General features: G+C 43.0%; 2 protein-coding genes across 2 annotated transcripts in view; both read right to left on the minus strand.

Moving 5' to 3' along the window:
* stmn1a (stathmin 1a) overlaps positions 1-17,085 on the minus strand; it is a 268,537-nt gene that overhangs the window by 111,570 nt on the left and 139,882 nt on the right. The gene's annotated exons all lie outside the window — the stretch shown is intronic.
* On the minus strand, positions 1,019-11,587 carry oprd1a (opioid receptor, delta 1a). Its single transcript, XM_029167396.3, has 3 exons — positions 10,985-11,587; positions 5,324-5,679; positions 1,019-4,380 (listed from the first exon to the last, which is right to left on the minus strand). The coding sequence occupies exons 1-3, from the start codon at positions 11,236-11,238 to the stop codon at positions 3,851-3,853; spliced, it is 1,140 nt and encodes a 379-aa protein (XP_029023229.1). The 5' UTR covers positions 11,239-11,587; the 3' UTR covers positions 1,019-3,850.

Below are 17,085 nucleotides of genomic sequence, written 5' to 3' on the forward strand. Positions count from 1 at the left end.
ACAGTCGTCGGCTCTTTTTAAGAGCTGAAGCCCTTGGATTCTAATGTTAATGTACGAGGAGGAGTGGGGATTCCAGTCAACATCGCTGCTCGCATGGAAAAGTGCTGGAATGGCGCCTCACACACACGCAGGTCAGGTTTAATGATAAACAAAAAAAAAGTTCCAGTCACACATTTTTGAGTGTAATTATTTATTGGTCTTACACGTGTTGCAGTTCTGGACTTGACCATCAGTCATCTGGAAGATGCTTTTACACTATAAATATCTATAATACACTGACTATAATTAAAGTCAGCGTTCCAGTTTTTTTCAATAATTTTACTTTCAAATAACAGCTGGTCTTATAGTTATTTTTCAAATATTTTTAAATATATAACAGATGACACATTTCTGATCACGTAATAAATGTTTCATCATGAGACACAGCTGCTGCAGTGGCGGCAGGGCCAGAACAGAATGCTGCGTGCAATGTAGGATCCATATTAAGCTGCTGCATTATTAAAGCTTCCCACATCTGCTTCCATCTACAGGGATGCTTCCCTGTTGCTGAATAGAGTAACAAGGTTTATTGATAAGTGGCCACTAGTCAGGGTAGCATCCATAATTAAATTGAAACTCTTCAGCTCCTTCTCTGGAGCATTCTATACCTGGGCCGCTTTCTCCATGGCGTCTCCATGACGACAGCAAGATGCTAGTCAGAATTTGCACAGGGGATGCAGAGCAGGACACTTAATTCTCCGGTAGCGGCGGGTAGCACACTCAGGGACTCCAGGCAGCCTTGGGCCATCTCTGGTGTGTTTATCCCAGGGCTAGTTAAAATGCACTTATCACTCTGGTGGCATGACAGACCATTCTGAAGCACTCTCCGCTTTTAAATTGAATCATTGTCCTGCAAGATAGATTATTCCATTATAACCCCAATCATTTTCAACAAATATTGCGCTGCGCCATTTCCTCTTGTTTCCAGGAAACCGAAGCAGACCTTCCACTGAAACCGCTCATTGGATTTTCTCTCGGCTTGATTTTATCGTTTTTTATTTTCACCATCAGTTTTAGTTCAGCTCGAAATACAGTTACAGCCTCCAAAGTGTTTTAAATAGCAAATCCACAGGAAGAAGCAAAGAAGCGTTAACGTCGTTAAAGAACTTGTACAGCATCAAGTTGCATCAGCAAAACTGCTTCACACACTAAATTGCAGTCAGTGGTTACACAAACGTTAAGCATCATACACAAAAGTATTCATATCGACACAAGATGTTCAATAGACAATTTACAGTGCGCGGCAGCAGCTGTGTATCAAAAATCAAACAAGTAAATGGAGGATCAAGTAAGAAATGTGAGAGTTGAACTAAAAAATTGAAGAGAGTAAAATCCACAGGACCTCAAACACGACACAGAGCTTCGGTGCTGCTACATCACCTTAATCACCCAGCTTATCAACCATCTCACTCAGAATTCATTTTACAGCAGGCTACAGTTCATTCGGGAGGCAAATACTCAACATTTCCTGTTTCTAAGCACAGTATGCCCTGGGTTATTTGAAATGTAAAGCACAAATCAGACATTTTCCCAATGAAGGATTGCCTTTCAGGTAAAACAGACATCATCAGACAAGTAAGTAAGTAAGAGCTTCAGTCTTCATATACTGTCTTTGTCTGAAGTCGACGAGTGATGTCATGTCACATGTTCATGGTTTGATAAAACCTTGTACGCACAGAATTACACTGTCGCTGTCACAGGTTCGCAGTAATGAATACACGTCTCAGGTTGCTCCTAATTAAGATCATCTTTTTAGCTGTGCAGTCAAATGTGTGGAGAATTCACTGTACCTGCCTGGAACCAGCAGCATCGCCGTCCAGTCACTCACGTCCTTGTTTTCTGTATATCATTTTTTTACTATTAGCAGTGTGACACCATGGCACGTTCGCATGAGTCATATCCACTCAGTGTGACCTACTGACCCAGCACGCAACCTGCCATATTTCAGGTGGGGGCAGGGATCTTTGAAGGTTGATGACCTCCTGTTATTATGTTCCTCTGCTACTTTCTAGACCAGTACAGGGATAAATACTGTGTACGGCATCACATGCTGTACCTTTACAGGTCAGTAGGTACCAGCTAGTGGGGCTTTGAATTGAATTATTGAGAAACTGAATATCATATTTATCATGAGGTAACAGCGATGATGACGATTAACATTTATCTGTAATATAATATTACTGATCTAAGTCAGATGCAAAAGTACCACGGTGACAACACTTTATTATTTAAATGTAATCCTAAAAGCGAGGCTGAGTTACTTTGTGTGATGAAAATCTGAATCACTGGATAAAACGAAGTTCCATGCAAAGATGGATTCACGGGCCGTTAACTTCATAATGCGGGTGCATTAATTAGAGCTATTTGTACCATTTAGTTTATATGAACAACACTAGAGCAGTCCTGGCCCAACTTTAGGGTCGTTCTGCACACGTGACAGCGCTGGATAAAAACAAAGCAGAGAGAGAGAGAGAGAGAGAGAGAGAGAGAGAGAGACAGAGCTACAGGACAGCGGAATCCTCACCTCTGTCGCAGTGAGAAAATATGCAGCAATGTTCGCGTTTACTGACAAAACGTTGCGACAGAAACATTGTTGGCCGTGTCGTCAGTTAACAGTCTGTGTGGATAAAGCAGAAACATGTTTCCAGGCCCTGGAATGATGATGTATTGAAATCCAGGTAAATCATTGTAGGTATTTTAACTGGGGATGATGTCATTGTCTTTTATTCACAAGGTTTATGATATCTACAGATTCTCATACGTCATACGTCAACTCTAAAATACCACCTGCTTCATGCCTCCATTGTAAACATTTAAAGTCATCATTTATTTCCCATCATATCATCAGTCAATCCCTCCTTTAAATGGTGTCAGGCCCATTGGAGTAAACAAATTACCCAGAATAATTTGCAGTTCCATCTGTTGCCTTGTCCTCATTCCATCACAACCAAAGGTTGCTCCTTTAAACCGCAGGCCCATAATCTCCTCTTTGCCTGTCGATGTCAAACTGGGCTTCTCTACTTTATATGTGATGATGTAAAGCAATACGCCTGCAGAGGGGAAAATGTCCGACACCGTAACATGTAAGTCAAGCAGACGAGCACAAAATATGTTCATCAGGTGTCTGATGCAGCTCTGGGTCGTGGTGTTTTTTTTACACAAACTGCCTGTGATTCATGCAACACCAGGCTAGAAGTTTCTTTAGTTTTAAAGGCAGTCAAGTTGGTAACGACTTTCCCAGCGAAAGGATCGCTTGATCACCGCACAAAAACAGGCACGAGCTTCGTGACTTGTCCTTGTTGTGTGCAATTCATCATCCAGCGTTTGATGTCAAAGTCCACTGCTGCTTTGTAAGCTTTTCGTGTTCCGTGTTGATGTAAATGAAAAGCTTTTCAACCCTTACATTGAAGTCACATTTGTTTCTTTGACTGTATGAGAAAGTGAAAGTGTGATTAAAAAAAGGCCACAGTTTCACTCGGCACATTATTCATCCTGACGTTAGAGTGACTCCATTACTGCTCCGATGAGTTCTGTCTCAGTGATGTGCTCTGTCCTCCCATTCGAGTTTGTCTCTGGAAACACTTTTTCCCAGTCAACTGCATTTGACTGACAGCAGAATGAGGCCTTACGCTAAGACCAGTGAAAATGATATCCCATCATCCGAGGTTCTTCCTCTGAAAGTCCCTTTAAAATAGCTTCTAGCTCATATTAGCTCCTAAAACTCTGTGGTGGAGATCTGAGTGACTTCCGACTGCAAGTCTTGTTGGATCCTCCTCGAGCGAGAGCTGCGGGGGACCCAGTCCATGCCTAGTCATGCCGGCTTCTTCCCAGCCTCCGTGGGAGCGCACACGGACATAGGCTCCCTGGTGGTGTTGCGGCCTCTGGCCAGGCCGTCGCGCTCGCCGCTTGGGCGACAGGGGAGGCAGAAATCCCTGAAGCACCGCTTGAAGTTTTCGTCCAGAAACGCGTAGAGGACGGGGTTGAGGCTGCTGTTGGTGTAGCCCAGGGCGATGCACAGGTGCCAGCTGGCTATCACAAAGGGATTCCTGCTGTCTATCTCCACCATGGTCTTCACCATGATGAAGATGTGGATGGGGGTCCAGCACACGATGAAGGCAGCGACCACCACCAAGACCATGCGGGTGATGCGGCGCATGTTGCGGTCTTTCTCCTTGGAGCCAGAGAGCAACCGCACGCTCCTTAGGCGCAGGATCATCAGGCTGTAACAGATGGTGATGACCATTACAGGAACCACAAAAGCAAAGATGAAGACGCAGATCTTAGTCACTGTGTCCCAGTACCAGTCGGGCTCAGGGAACTTCAGCATACAAACAGTTTTATCTGGAAAAAGAGGCCAGGAAGGTCAAAGGCAGGTACATTTAATGCTACTTACTTAAACCCAAATATCCACAAACACGATAAAAGCACTACAGTGTGTTTATACTGTTGTTCACCAGCCACCTCTTCAGTGTGTGCCATCTTGTTTTTATGTTTATATTTGAAATCAGTTTGTCTCCTAGTTTCAGAGTGAAGCGTTCACACAGCTGTTTGGTCACACTCCAAAGCCAAAAGGACATTAGGCCCGTTTCATGGCATCCGTTCAGCCCCTCACGAGAGCCATTCATGGGCTCATACACAGAGAGATTCACAGAAAAACTGCTGAAGGGAAGAAACATTGACTCAAGAGATGAATTCAGAACTGCTCCTCTCAGCTTCCTAAATAGAGCGTCTGGCGAGTCTGAGGAAAAAACGCTTTGAGAGAAACACGATCTTATAGTGTGTTGTCACCTTTGATATACAGTATTACCAGTCTCTGCCAGTGTGTAACCAGATTCTTGGTGACGCTCAATTAACTAATGCAAATTAAACCCCACAGTAATTCTAAACTTGTTTTGTCCCATAGAATCCCAATGGGTTGGGTGTGGTTCACGGCGTGTGCCCTCCTGAACCTGGGGGTGTATATATTATATTATATTAATTAATTTTTCTCTCTTTCTCCTTCTCTATATTTTTTTCTTTCTGGCATCATAAGTTGGGGTTCAATCATTATTATTTATTTCATATTACTTGTTTTCTTTCTTGTACTGTTTCATATTTTATGAATGCAAATTAAATGCAAATGATGATTGAATGTTTTCAGCCAATGTCACCTCGATGACTGACAATCTTCACCGACACGCAAATGTTTGCAAATGTGTGGTTGTGTACGTCTCTTTTTTACCATTTTCTAAATACATCAACACAATTCTAAACATTACAACTTTAAAATGACAGAAGATCTCACCATTATCCACCACTTTGGTGACAGCCATGATCATGATGGGCACCCCGATGGCCGAGGACAGCACCCAGATGAGCACGTTGATCAGCTTGGCCTTGGCGGGCGTCCGGAACTCCAGGGCCCTGACGGGGTGGCACACGGCAACGTAGCGGTCCACGCTCATCATCGTGAGGGTGAAGATGCTGGTGAACATGTTGTAGTAGTCGATGGCTATGATGAGCTTGCACAGGACTTCGCCAAAGGGCCACGTGTTCATGAGGTACTTGGCGCTCTGGAAGGGCAGCGTGCTCGTGGCCAAGGCATCAGCGATGGCCAGGTTGAAGATGTAGATGTTGGTGGCGGTCTTCATCTTGGTGTATCTGGTGGAGAAGTAGCAGTAGTAAAATGAGCTCCAGTTCTGCACAGATCAAATGCTTCATTGGCTTACTGATCATGGGAGGCCCCAGAGAGCGGACCCACCACTTCTATCAGATCAGAGCTTCACATATATATTGCATGTGCTGGACGCTGCTTTTAGGACGCGAGCGTCAATTTTTCTTTGTGTTTATTAGATGAAGGGATTTGATGGAAAAAATGTCATTAGCGCTGAGCTGAACGGACTCCAGCATCATGAATAAATAATAATAAACCCAAATACAGTGGAGCTGCATGGTAACCAGTCCAGAGGAGCACACGAAACACAAAATCCATACGTAAACACAACGTACTTGGTATTTTTCAGTCACAGAACTTGGTTGGAAGCAGATTAAAAAGACTTTCATAGTGGATGAACTGGTTTGTCATACTAGTGAAGAGGTCCTGTTTTTGTAGCCTCTGTCAAACCCAGCACACAGGATCATTAAAGCCCCAATTAGTCACTTGTAATCTTTCTTCTGCAGCATTAAATTAGCTGCGTCTAAATTACATCTGCGTAATCTGTCTTCGCTGTTCATCTCAAGGAGGAAGACCAGTCATCCAACACAGTTGTTGCTGACAGTATATACATTATAATCCATATTTAACTCATTTATGTAGCTTATAAAACTGAATTATACTTCAACTTAGATGTGTATGTTGTAAAACCTCCATCAAAACACAGAGCTACTGCATCGTCTGAGGTCTGTCCTCCAAATACAGGCCCTTCACATTCAGCCAACGACAGTAAGAATTAGATAAAGCTTTAGATTAAGCTTTTGCTTATTGAAGTTATCTACTGTAAACAGAATTCAGTGCTGCTGATAAACTTGGCTTATTTGAGTGAATATGAGATTACTGTATATTATTGTCAAAGTCACCAGCACAATATCATTGACCCACACACAAAGATCCCAGCTTGGGGCAGATCTGGACTGAAAAACCCTTAATGTATTCATTTAATTTAATTGTAAACAGCGGCAGAAAATGTGATATCCTCCGAGTTCTAAGTAGTTCTGAGGTTATGTCACGATTGGACCTAATTAGTCTGAACAGTAGATTTAAGGAGGAGGGGAGGCCATTAAACGCCTATCTTCCTTCTTGTAGGACTCGTAGTGTAATTACTCCATTAGAAAGGAAGTCTAAATTTAACAGCTTTATTCATGTTACTATGAAAGCCTGTTTTTTTGCGCAGCTGCGGTTCCTTATTTGTCTTTTCCAGCACCAGGCGGTCTTGGACACCATCTTTTCCTCTTCATGTGCATTTTCATTCACTCAGGGAAGATGCTTTCTGAGGTCAAATTCAGGTTTGTTTTAAAGATTTGCTTCAGGAGACTTAAACATCCGGGTTCACAGTTTCCCTGTGCGAGGTGCTGGTGATATTTTGAGGAGTTTCTAGCTGCATCTGTCATAAAAAATGCAGCTGTGTACAGTTTACGATGCTCATTATAGATAGAGGGGCTTATGTTCAGCAGGCTGCTGAAGCCACGACAACCAGTAAAGTTCCATCCCTGCACCGTCACATGTACATGGATGCGAGCACCTTCTGGTCCATTCTAACACAAGCTTTCCCAGGAAATATCCTCTCAACCATTATCTGTGCATCCTGTGCAACACTTCACCTTTCAGTCTTCCTGAATAATGGTCAGATCTCATATACATCATCTTTACACAGTTATTTACACACACACACACACATGCCCCAACCCTGCTTTTTTGTCAAATCCTTCACCAGTGTTGTTGTCCTCATGTCAGTAGAGTAGTTTGAACTGTGAAACATTACTTTGTGTGAACATTTGGTTTGTACCTGCTTTAAATGTGATCTTTACCGATCACATTTTGTATTCTAAATTATGGGCCTGAATTTGCAGTGTTAGTTAGTTAGTTAGTTAGTTAGTTAGTTAGTTAGTTAGTTAGTTAGTTAGTTAGTTAGTTAGTTAGTTAGTTAGTTAGTCGTTCGTTATAGTTCCTTTGTTTGTTTTAGTCAGTGTCTTTGTTTCCTCTCGTCTGTGTCCTTATGTTACTTTATTAAATCTTCCATTTTGTATGCATGTCTGGTCGAGCACGTGGGTCCTTTCCTTGTTTGCACCATACTTCTGGCCCGGCTCTAAGCAGAGCGGTCAGCGTGATTTTATTAATTCCCAGTGGGGATTAGTTCGTTTGTTCAGCGTTGGAGCTGATTGCTCATTAGAGCTCCCTCCTGTAGCAGAGATTGAGCTTTTGCATCATATCATACATTCTGTTTTATTTTAATCGTGTTTTAATGATTGTGCTTGTTGTTTTCATTTTGTCTCCTTGTGGTAATTGTATGTGTTTGTACTTCATTTTCCTACGTGGTTTATAGTAATGAGTTCTCACATTTTTTTCCAGACAGGGAACCTTTCACACTGAACCAATCCAGGGGCACATGTATGGAGTCAAATTATGGTCAGATTAGATTTTTACATGCGTAACCAGATTTGTACTTGTAGACTTAGTGGGGCTATACTATGCTTACACTTATAATTTGGGGCGTTAAAATTACACACAAATTTTGGCTAAATTTATAAGTAAAATAATGCGACCTTAATTTGCCTCCACGCTCTGATTGGCTAATGAACAAGGAAGTTGTCGCAGACAGACATGTGTCACCAGAAGTCGGTCATCAGTTAACATGGTCACTCTTTCATATAGAACACCAGTTAACGTTACTTACCTGTTGGATGAAGTGCTTGGTTTACATTTCAATACTCGTAACCCCCGAACAAGTAGGTTGGTAACAGTAGGCGCTTCATCCACAGTTTTCTGTCGCTAACACGTGGCTAACGTAAACTGGTGTTTCATATGAAAGAGTGACCACGTAACTGATGACCAGCTTCCAGTGAGTTGCTTTACCTGGGTGACATCCTGTTAGCTGTCCCTGTCAATGCCTTGGTTTATGTTACCTATCTGTTATAGCGTGCGCACTCCGTGATAGAGTGATCTATGGACGGAGCATAGCGTTTAACTTGTATTGTGTTTTTTGTGAACGATCAGGAGCGTGTTGTCTTTTACCGATGCACCGGTTACCTGCCGGCAGGGGCTATCAGCGCTTACTGTAAGTACAGTAAAGTGTGGGTGAAGCGAAGCAGAGTCAGAGCGGTGCAGGTCTCAGCTGACGGTTGAAAGTGAATGCTGGGAACTAAATAAACAATCACGACTTCTCAGACCAAGCTTTCTGCCCGTGTCTTTGGTAGCGGTGACATCTTGAGAGACTCTGCAGCAACACCGGGTCTGTCTCCTTGTAGACTGGTGTTGTTCAGCGAGAAGCACCGTGATTCTGCACTGAAATCCAAGCCTGCCTAACAACTGCATTACAATATGAGTCGTCATGTCTGTCTGATCATTAAATATAATTAAAGTTTTAGTCAGTGGGCTAGCTTGTTGCTGCTTGTGGAGCTTTCAGGATCTGCTGTGCCACGTCAAAGGACTCAGACTCAATTAGAGCATGGAGGGAAATTAAGGTCATTTAACTTGTAAATTTAGCCACAATTTGTGAGTAATTTTAGCACCCATATATGCAAATTATAAGTGTAAGTATGGTATAGCCCCACTAAATCTACAAGTACAAATCTGGTTACACATGCACAGATCGGTTTACGCTCGCACAGATCTACTCTGACCCTAATTTGACTCCATACACATGGCCAACATCTACCGGTTTAGAGGCCCTGTTGAATCAATCATTTTTTAATCAACTATTTGTGAATCAATCATTTGATGCGCTGGTTGTCCTAAGCTCTCACCCACCTCTCGTACCCGCCCTGATCTCACGTGTCTTGTTTTTGACTCTGCCGTCTAAATGGAACAATTAGTGCACTGCGTAAATATTCATCAGTCTTTCATAATCCAGCACCCAAACAAATTGACACTTATGGGTAATAGCTTGCTGATGGCAGCTCCTCAATCAGACCAGCCACAGAATATACTGTATGTTACTGAATATGTTAGAGCCTCTTATTTGGTGTTTAAATGCTGAAAAACGACCATGTCAGTTGGAGATTACACTGTTCCAACTCGCCAGTGGAATGAACAGAGGTGGTTCATTAGTGACTGTCATACAGTACAGTACATGTTTGGGCTGGGAGGCTTTCAGAGAAACGACAGACGAGAAGTGGGCGGACGCTTCATCATGATGCTTTTAGAGCAAAAGGAGAAAAGCAAACAGTGAGCGGACTGAAAACGCACTGAAGACGCTCTCTACATACAAAATCAACTCAATGTACCTTTAGAGAGCACTTTTAAACGGGTTAACCCTTAGGGCTCTAAGTCTGATTCCGGAAAATTTTCATCCTTCTTAATCATCATATAGTTCTGTACTTTCCTTGCACTGGTGTGATTTAAGACTCATTTGGCTCAATCAGCAAGCAATATTAAGATTTAACCAAATCCTAACCAAACAAAAAAGCCCAAACACATCACAACTGCATGAGCTGATGGAGACTCTGCCTGAAGCTTGGGTGAGTCAGAAATGAAATGGGAGGAGGTTTGACCACCACCCCCTTCCCCAGCCTGCTCTCTACCCACCTAATCCTCTTTTGAATAAATGACACACGCGTGCACACACATCCTTGTACATACATCAAAGTGAGGACCTCTGTTGACATACATAATGCCTTCCCTAGCCCCTTCCTCTAACCCTAACCATCACAACTAAAGCAGACGTCTAACCCTTGCTCTAATCCAAACCAAACCTCAACCCTAAAATCACATCTCAAGCCTCAAACAGGCCTTCAAAAAAGTGAAGACCGTCTAAAATGCCCTTACTTTGTCAAAATGTCCTCACTTTGGTAGGAAAATACATACGCTTTTTGGTTCTCACTTTTATACAAATACAAGTACACACACACACACACACACACACACACACACACACACACACACGCACAAAACCCGAAAAAAGAATCTGAAATATTATTAGCCTCAAATATTAAAATACCAAATACACGAAGATAACACGAAAATCTTAAGAATCTATTATTGATTGTACATTTCCATAATTTTCTTTTATAGGTAATAAAAACTTTAAATTGCATTGAAGCAACTGATTGAGTTTTGGTCTCAACTACAATAAGCGTTAATAAAGTCATAAAATACAGTAATTACAAAACCTGACAGAAACGAGCATCATGTTTGTAAATTCATTATAATTTAGGTAACGCTGCTCTTATGAAGCCAAAGACGCTAAAACCTTTGAACCTAGTCCCAAACTCATTAAAACGTCATGAATGTGAGATCGACGCCCGTGTTTACCTGACCACCCCGTACATGACGAGGATGTTGCCCAGGAGTCCCACCACACAAATGACGGAGTACAGCGCCGTGATGGAGATGGCTATGATGATCCCACCGGCGCTCCTCATCGGACTCTGTCGCCCGGTCTGGTTCTGCAGCCGGTTGCCCACGAAGCCGCCTTCCTCGTCCGGGGGGAAAGTCACGTTGAACGGGATGACGGAGTAGAGGTCGGACAGGGAAAGCTGGGGTCCGGGCTCCGTGTATGGCTCCATGCTGTGCACTGGCGGCGAGAACTTACTCACAATTGAAAAAAAGTGCAACTGAGCGCAAAGTGTGTTGAAACACGCAGGAGACGCCGTGAGCGACGCTGCCGTTTATTGTCTGACAGAAGAGCGGAGAGTGGCCCCTGAAGAGCGGTCAGCGGCGCCCGTGTGCTGGAGTGTGCGCGCGTGGGCTACAGCTGCGTGCGCTCACTATCGCCATCCTCGCCTCGGCGCGCCGGGTGCGCTCTTTAATACTCGCGCGTCGACGTCAGCGATGCGCACGGCCGCGGGCGCGGACGTCAGCGGGGCGACGGGGAAAGCCGCGCGCGCATTTGTTCCCAGGGTCGAGCGGCGAAAACAGGTGCGATTGACTGATACGTGGCGATGGAGGCAAAGAAATCAGCCAGCTGCTGCCAAACAAACGGTCCCCGGGTCGTTAAGGAATGTGCCAGGAAGGATGCGTAATTGCGCATTCGGCACTCGCACAAACGCTATTGTCTAGTTAGTTTATGTGCACGGCCTGCTGCTGTGTAGAAGTGCGGCAATCGTTCACCTTTAGCGGTGGATCCGTGCCCAAAAACCGCATAAACGTCTGGAATACGCTCCGTATAAATCAGTGTTGGCTCCAGACTGCGCACAAATAACGCAAATTAGTGCCAAAACAAAATGGCTTTGATAAAAGGACATTCGCTCATTGTTTTCTGCCTTACGTGTCGGCAGCTGATCTAGCACAGATGCAACGTCTGGAATGTGTGGTGTGACAGCGGGCGTTATCCTGAAGGCCACAGCCGCCAGGGAATCGCTTCCACGCTTGAAGGTTCAGCATCGTTGTTTTTCTGATTTACAGACTGACAGTCAGGTCCCGTCTGGAAATTAGAAATCAAATCAAATGTAAAATTCCCTTTGTTTATACAGGAACAGTAGTTTTTCAGGGACACTCATGTAATTAATTTTACAGTGAGAGGTGCCCTTGTGTTTTAATATGTCATAGCCTCCAGTCTTCATTCTGTAGTTATTTCTGTTTGGCATAAACACTAAAGTTTTAACCAGTTTGTTTCAGTATAATGTTGGCAGGAGTTTGAGGCCACAAAGACTTGTCCTGGGAGGATGGTACTGCAGAGCCCAAGCTTCTTAACGGCCTGCCTCGGTCCTGTCTGTCATGCTTTATCGGGACAAATTTGAGGTGGCAAATCCCATTGCTTCAGGCAACAAAGGCACAAACTTGTGTCCACCACTGTGTTTTGGAGACCTTCATTAAAACGACACAATGTACTGTATGGCAGGTTAGTTGAATTTAGCTTGGGTGGAGCAGGCTGTGCATGAGTGTGAGCTCAAATACCGAATACAGTGACCAATGAGTGTACAGACACTGATATAAACTGAATTTATTCTTTTACAGGTTTAACTGCTTTGGTTCAACAAGCACAGACAGTAATGTACAATACACAAACTATTGAATAATACGCAAAGCTTTTTCGTGTTTCTCATGCTCTAAGCTGGAGCCACGACCTTTGGGAGTATGGTTTCTATCACGCTCATGCCTTGTCATTCACTCTTGCATTAACCTACTGTATATCCGGAAGTGGTTGATTCATGAGCCTTTGGACTTTGAACCATGTGCTCTAGAAATGTTTGATCCCATGATGCTTTGCAGCGAGTGGACATTTTGAGGCACAGCTCCTGCCAGTGACCTTGGACCAGCAAATCATTCTTTTTCATACAAGGTCTCCAACCATCGTCATCTCCACCGGCCTCCGTGTCCCAAACCTGTAGAGAGGTTCTCACTAAACCCTGTATGAACTCTAGTAGTTCATCACTGATTGATTTTTGTCTTGCTCTCCAGTTGTTGAAAGAGTTGCTGATTTGTCCAACTAAAACTTTCAAGTTGAACTTTGTCCTGTGTGTATTCTTTGGGGTCCACAAAACATTTGGCCCTTTTATTCCTAAACTTTGTCAATAAAATTGTGTTGTAAATACTGATTGTTTTGCATTTATCTTTGTTTTGTCAGTAAATGAAGAATGGTAATATGAAAATGTAATGTTTGTCCTTTAATCATAATCCGGGTGGGTTGTTTTAGCAGTTTTAATGTGTACTGACTTATTCTGTTCAGTGTGGGAAGATGAAGTTTAGTTTTTGTGAAAAGCTATCAACGTGTGCTCTAAACCGACATGTACAGTAAAGCACAGAACATTTGGGATTTGTTCAACAGGGAACAGCAGGTACAGTAGTGTAGAGTTTTATGGAGCTTTCTCTGCAAAACTAGTGCTAAGAGTGAGTTTTGTTGAGCTGCATGTTCAGGTGGAAGTCATTACTATGAGCCCTCTTCACTTTCATATTGCACTGTCATGCGTTATTTTTGAAAAAATTCAATAGTTTATTCAATTCCACATGTATGTGTTTCTGCCAAAGAAGTTGAGTTGCTGGTGAACTACTGCGCCTCCAGCAGATGGGAACATACTGGTACAGCCGCCGGTCAGTCACTGAGTCCCCCTCTGTCTGCCCAGCTGCCATTTGGTTCTCAGCACGTTCAACCAACAGAGATAAAGTCGCTTGCTGAGCAATAAGTTGCAGCAGTTCCCTATTGGACCATTAACCATTTAAGGTGCTTCAATTTTCCAGAGTCAGTGTGGGTTTATTATCGACTCTTTTTAGTTTCCATCGATGCAGCATTTTTTCCTTTTGGCAGAAATATCTATAGTACTGGAATATGTTTTTTACCCCTGAATTTCTTTGAGCAACATGAAAATGCAGAGAGCAACGGATGGATTGTGCATATGTGCAAAAAGAACACACTCTTCCTCTGGGAAGCTACTGTACATTTATACAATCACCACGTCAAAATGGTCGCTCTCATCTTTGCTCACCAAGTTTTAAATTTACATTTATAGGATTGATCAATGGGGCAAAAGTCCAGCTTTACTGCGAAACATAAAGCCTGATTGATCCTCAATGCTTTCCACTGGCATCAACACTCATCTGATGGTTCCGCTGGGAAATGAAACGCTTACAGTAGCAGGAGTGCTGAAATTCTGATGGGCCTCCTGCAGATCTATAGCTCCATGTGAACACGCAGTTCCCACAGCAGCGACTAATTCTTAATTACTTGTGAGAAATGTCTGATTGATGATGTCATTTATATTGACATCAGTCCTAGACCATCTAGTCTTCTAATGTTCAAACTGAGGCTTAGGCTGTGTCAGGATTCTGACCTCCGCTATTAGTGATGATTGAGAAAACTGAGCTGTGTCTCAATGGTCGTTAGCTCAACTCCCCAGATGGAGTGTGACCAAGTGACCCTTAAAGGTGCCAGCACATGTAAAAAACACTTTTTGGGCATTCTGGTCCTGTACATTTCTATGACTCTCTGGTTCATGTGGACGATCTACAGGAATGTTTGGAATGAAAGCTCACAGACACCTTATCAGGACATCAAGGTCTAATTCCTTAGCAAAAAAGTCCAAAAACCTTTAAGCAAGGCATGAGGATCCAGGGCGTTCCTAAAACTAATCAATAACAGACTTTCCAATATAACAAATTCACTTTGTTAGTGAAAAATAAGCAACATACTGTACAGTATCTAGTGTTGGAGCCCATTTCATAATATCTACAGTACATGTATATTTAAAATTGTTGCTGAAATATAAATGGCCTTCCCTCTAAAAGATGCCGATTGAATGGCAGCGTGTGAATCAAACATACACATTGTTCAGGATTTATGGTGTTGATGTGTAAGATAAGTCAAGTGACATATGCATTTTGGTCATTCATGTGTATTTACTGTGTTAATGGCTCCAAAGACGGACCGAAAAATAGACAATGCACGGTATGGAATCATTTCATACTGTACAGGGGCTGATTTACTGAGGCGCTCGTGAAATTCCGCATCAGTGTGTGCAGATAGAAAAACAAGGACAGATTAATGAAAAATTCAAGATGAATGCACTCCAGCGCCGAGTCCGTGTTAAAGTTCAGTGCCCTTCGGCTTCTTGGTTGTCCCTCAGAGACAGGCTTCTCCATAGCCTTGTAGCCTGCAGCGACTGGCAGAGAAAGGAACGCTTCAGCATCCAGACGGCTCACAGTTCAGGCTGCATTCAGTTATTCATAATGCATTTTTACAGGTGATGCAGAACTTAAATGACTAAACACACGTGGAAACATCAAATGTGTTAAATGACACAAGCTCAGATCATCTTTGGACCAGTTCATGTACAAAACCAGGTCATTCCGACAGCTTTTACTCCCACGTGGAGAGTCGCCATCACTGCTGCCGCCCAAAAAAAGATTTTGGGACCGGGCAGCGATTCAAGGACGTCATTGTCAGCTGAATGGTCGGCCTGTGCACTGAATCAATCACAGCAACCGTCACCATAGGAGTTGCATTCTTTGAACCTTACTCTTGACCCAGCACCAGGTCTCAGTAGAATTACAGTACTAACCACATTTCTGCTTCCTTGTTCTTTGTGTAGTTCAAGTGTGTGTATGGAGGAAGAAATAGAACGTGTCTGGATTGAAGAAGCTGGTTCAATGTTAGTTGTTTGATATTTTCAGAGTTCTATTAAATTCCATTTAAACTTTAGGTCTGTAGCTGTTCAACTGGATAAGAAAGTATATTAGATTCAGCTAGAGGACGGACTGTGAGAATATTGCTTTGGAAATCTTTGTGTCATGCTAGAAGAAAACTTTGGGAGGAAGCTTTTCAAAGCACATCTTCATCCCCAGAGGAGATAACTTAGAATTTATTAAGCCTATTATTAAGCCCGACTGCTCTGAACAGTGACAGGGGCGAGTTCTAAACTGCCGACGCTGGTTAATACTCATGAGATCACATGAAACATTTTAGCCAGCAAAGACGAGTCATGTGGGGCCACTTTACAGTTTTCCTTCAAAGTTCTTGAAGTCACAACGAACTGTAAGTGTATTGTTTCTAAATATGTTGCAGTACTGTATATAGGAAGAAAATCTATGATCTGGATTTCCGGCAAACTCTTTCAAGCAGTCATCATTTCTACCAGTGACTTTGTGAAACTGCCAGGTGAGCGCTGGTTGTTTGCCAGTGTGGTTGATTGGAGAACACAGAGCAGGAAGGTGGTTCCGCCAAAGGATTAAAACTGTTCAGTGCAGGAAATGAGCTTCACTCTGCATCCGCTAACTGTATTTAACCCTTTATCCAACATAACCAACACAGATGTACAGTAATTACCGCTAAACATACCCACACTTCCTGTTCTGTTGCTGTCATTACTTCCTTCATTTATTTACAGATCAGTTTCATTCATTTTTTCATTTATAGATGACAGAGATGAATGAAATATGGATTTTATTTTGAGTTTGGCCTTTAATATGCTACACAAACAGCTGCTCACTCTCTACATAAACAGGCAAACCTGATAATCACTATTATGAGATGATGACACAGTTGATGTCCTATATGTAAACGTGGATCTCTCTCTCTCTCATCACAGGCGAAGCAGATGGGCGAGCGAGGAGGCAACTGTTGAGACACAATACGTCCAACCTCGTTTCACTACACGCACAAAATTGGGTCTGCTGCCGGTTCGGTTCTCTGCCGTGACATATGGTCGGCGCTGATGCTCTCCTTGTTTTTTGCCAGAAGTTTCAAATTGAGCAATGACACTTGGCACATGCAAGTCTTACAGTTGAAGTCGTTTTACTACTCAGCGTTTCTTTTTCACTGAGAGGATCTGAGAGGAAACGATCACTTGAGCGATCACATCACTGCTGCAGCGTGGGACAGATGCTGTTGTTCCAGTTCAGTAAAAAAAAATGTCTCGCTGTCCAATTTTGTGTATAGTAAAGGATGAGGGATGGGAAAATGATAACCATCTCTCAGCTAC

Source organism: Betta splendens, chromosome 11 (assembly GCF_900634795.4).
Source record: "Betta splendens chromosome 11, fBetSpl5.4, whole genome shotgun sequence".
NCBI lineage: Eukaryota > Metazoa > Chordata > Actinopteri > Anabantiformes > Osphronemidae > Betta > Betta splendens.

Coding starts and splice junctions, on each gene's coding strand:
- oprd1a (XM_029167396.3), bottom strand. CDS start 11,238: ATGGAGCCATACACGGAGCCCGGACCCCAGCTTTCCCTGTCCGACCTC. Junction 5,680..10,984: donor GTCATGTACGGGGTGGTCAG/GTAAACACGGGC, acceptor CTTCTCCACCAG/ATACACCAAGATGAAGACCG. Junction 4,381..5,323: donor CACCAAAGTGGTGGATAATG/GTGAGATCTTCT, acceptor CTCTTTTTCCAG/ATAAAACTGTTTGTATGCTG.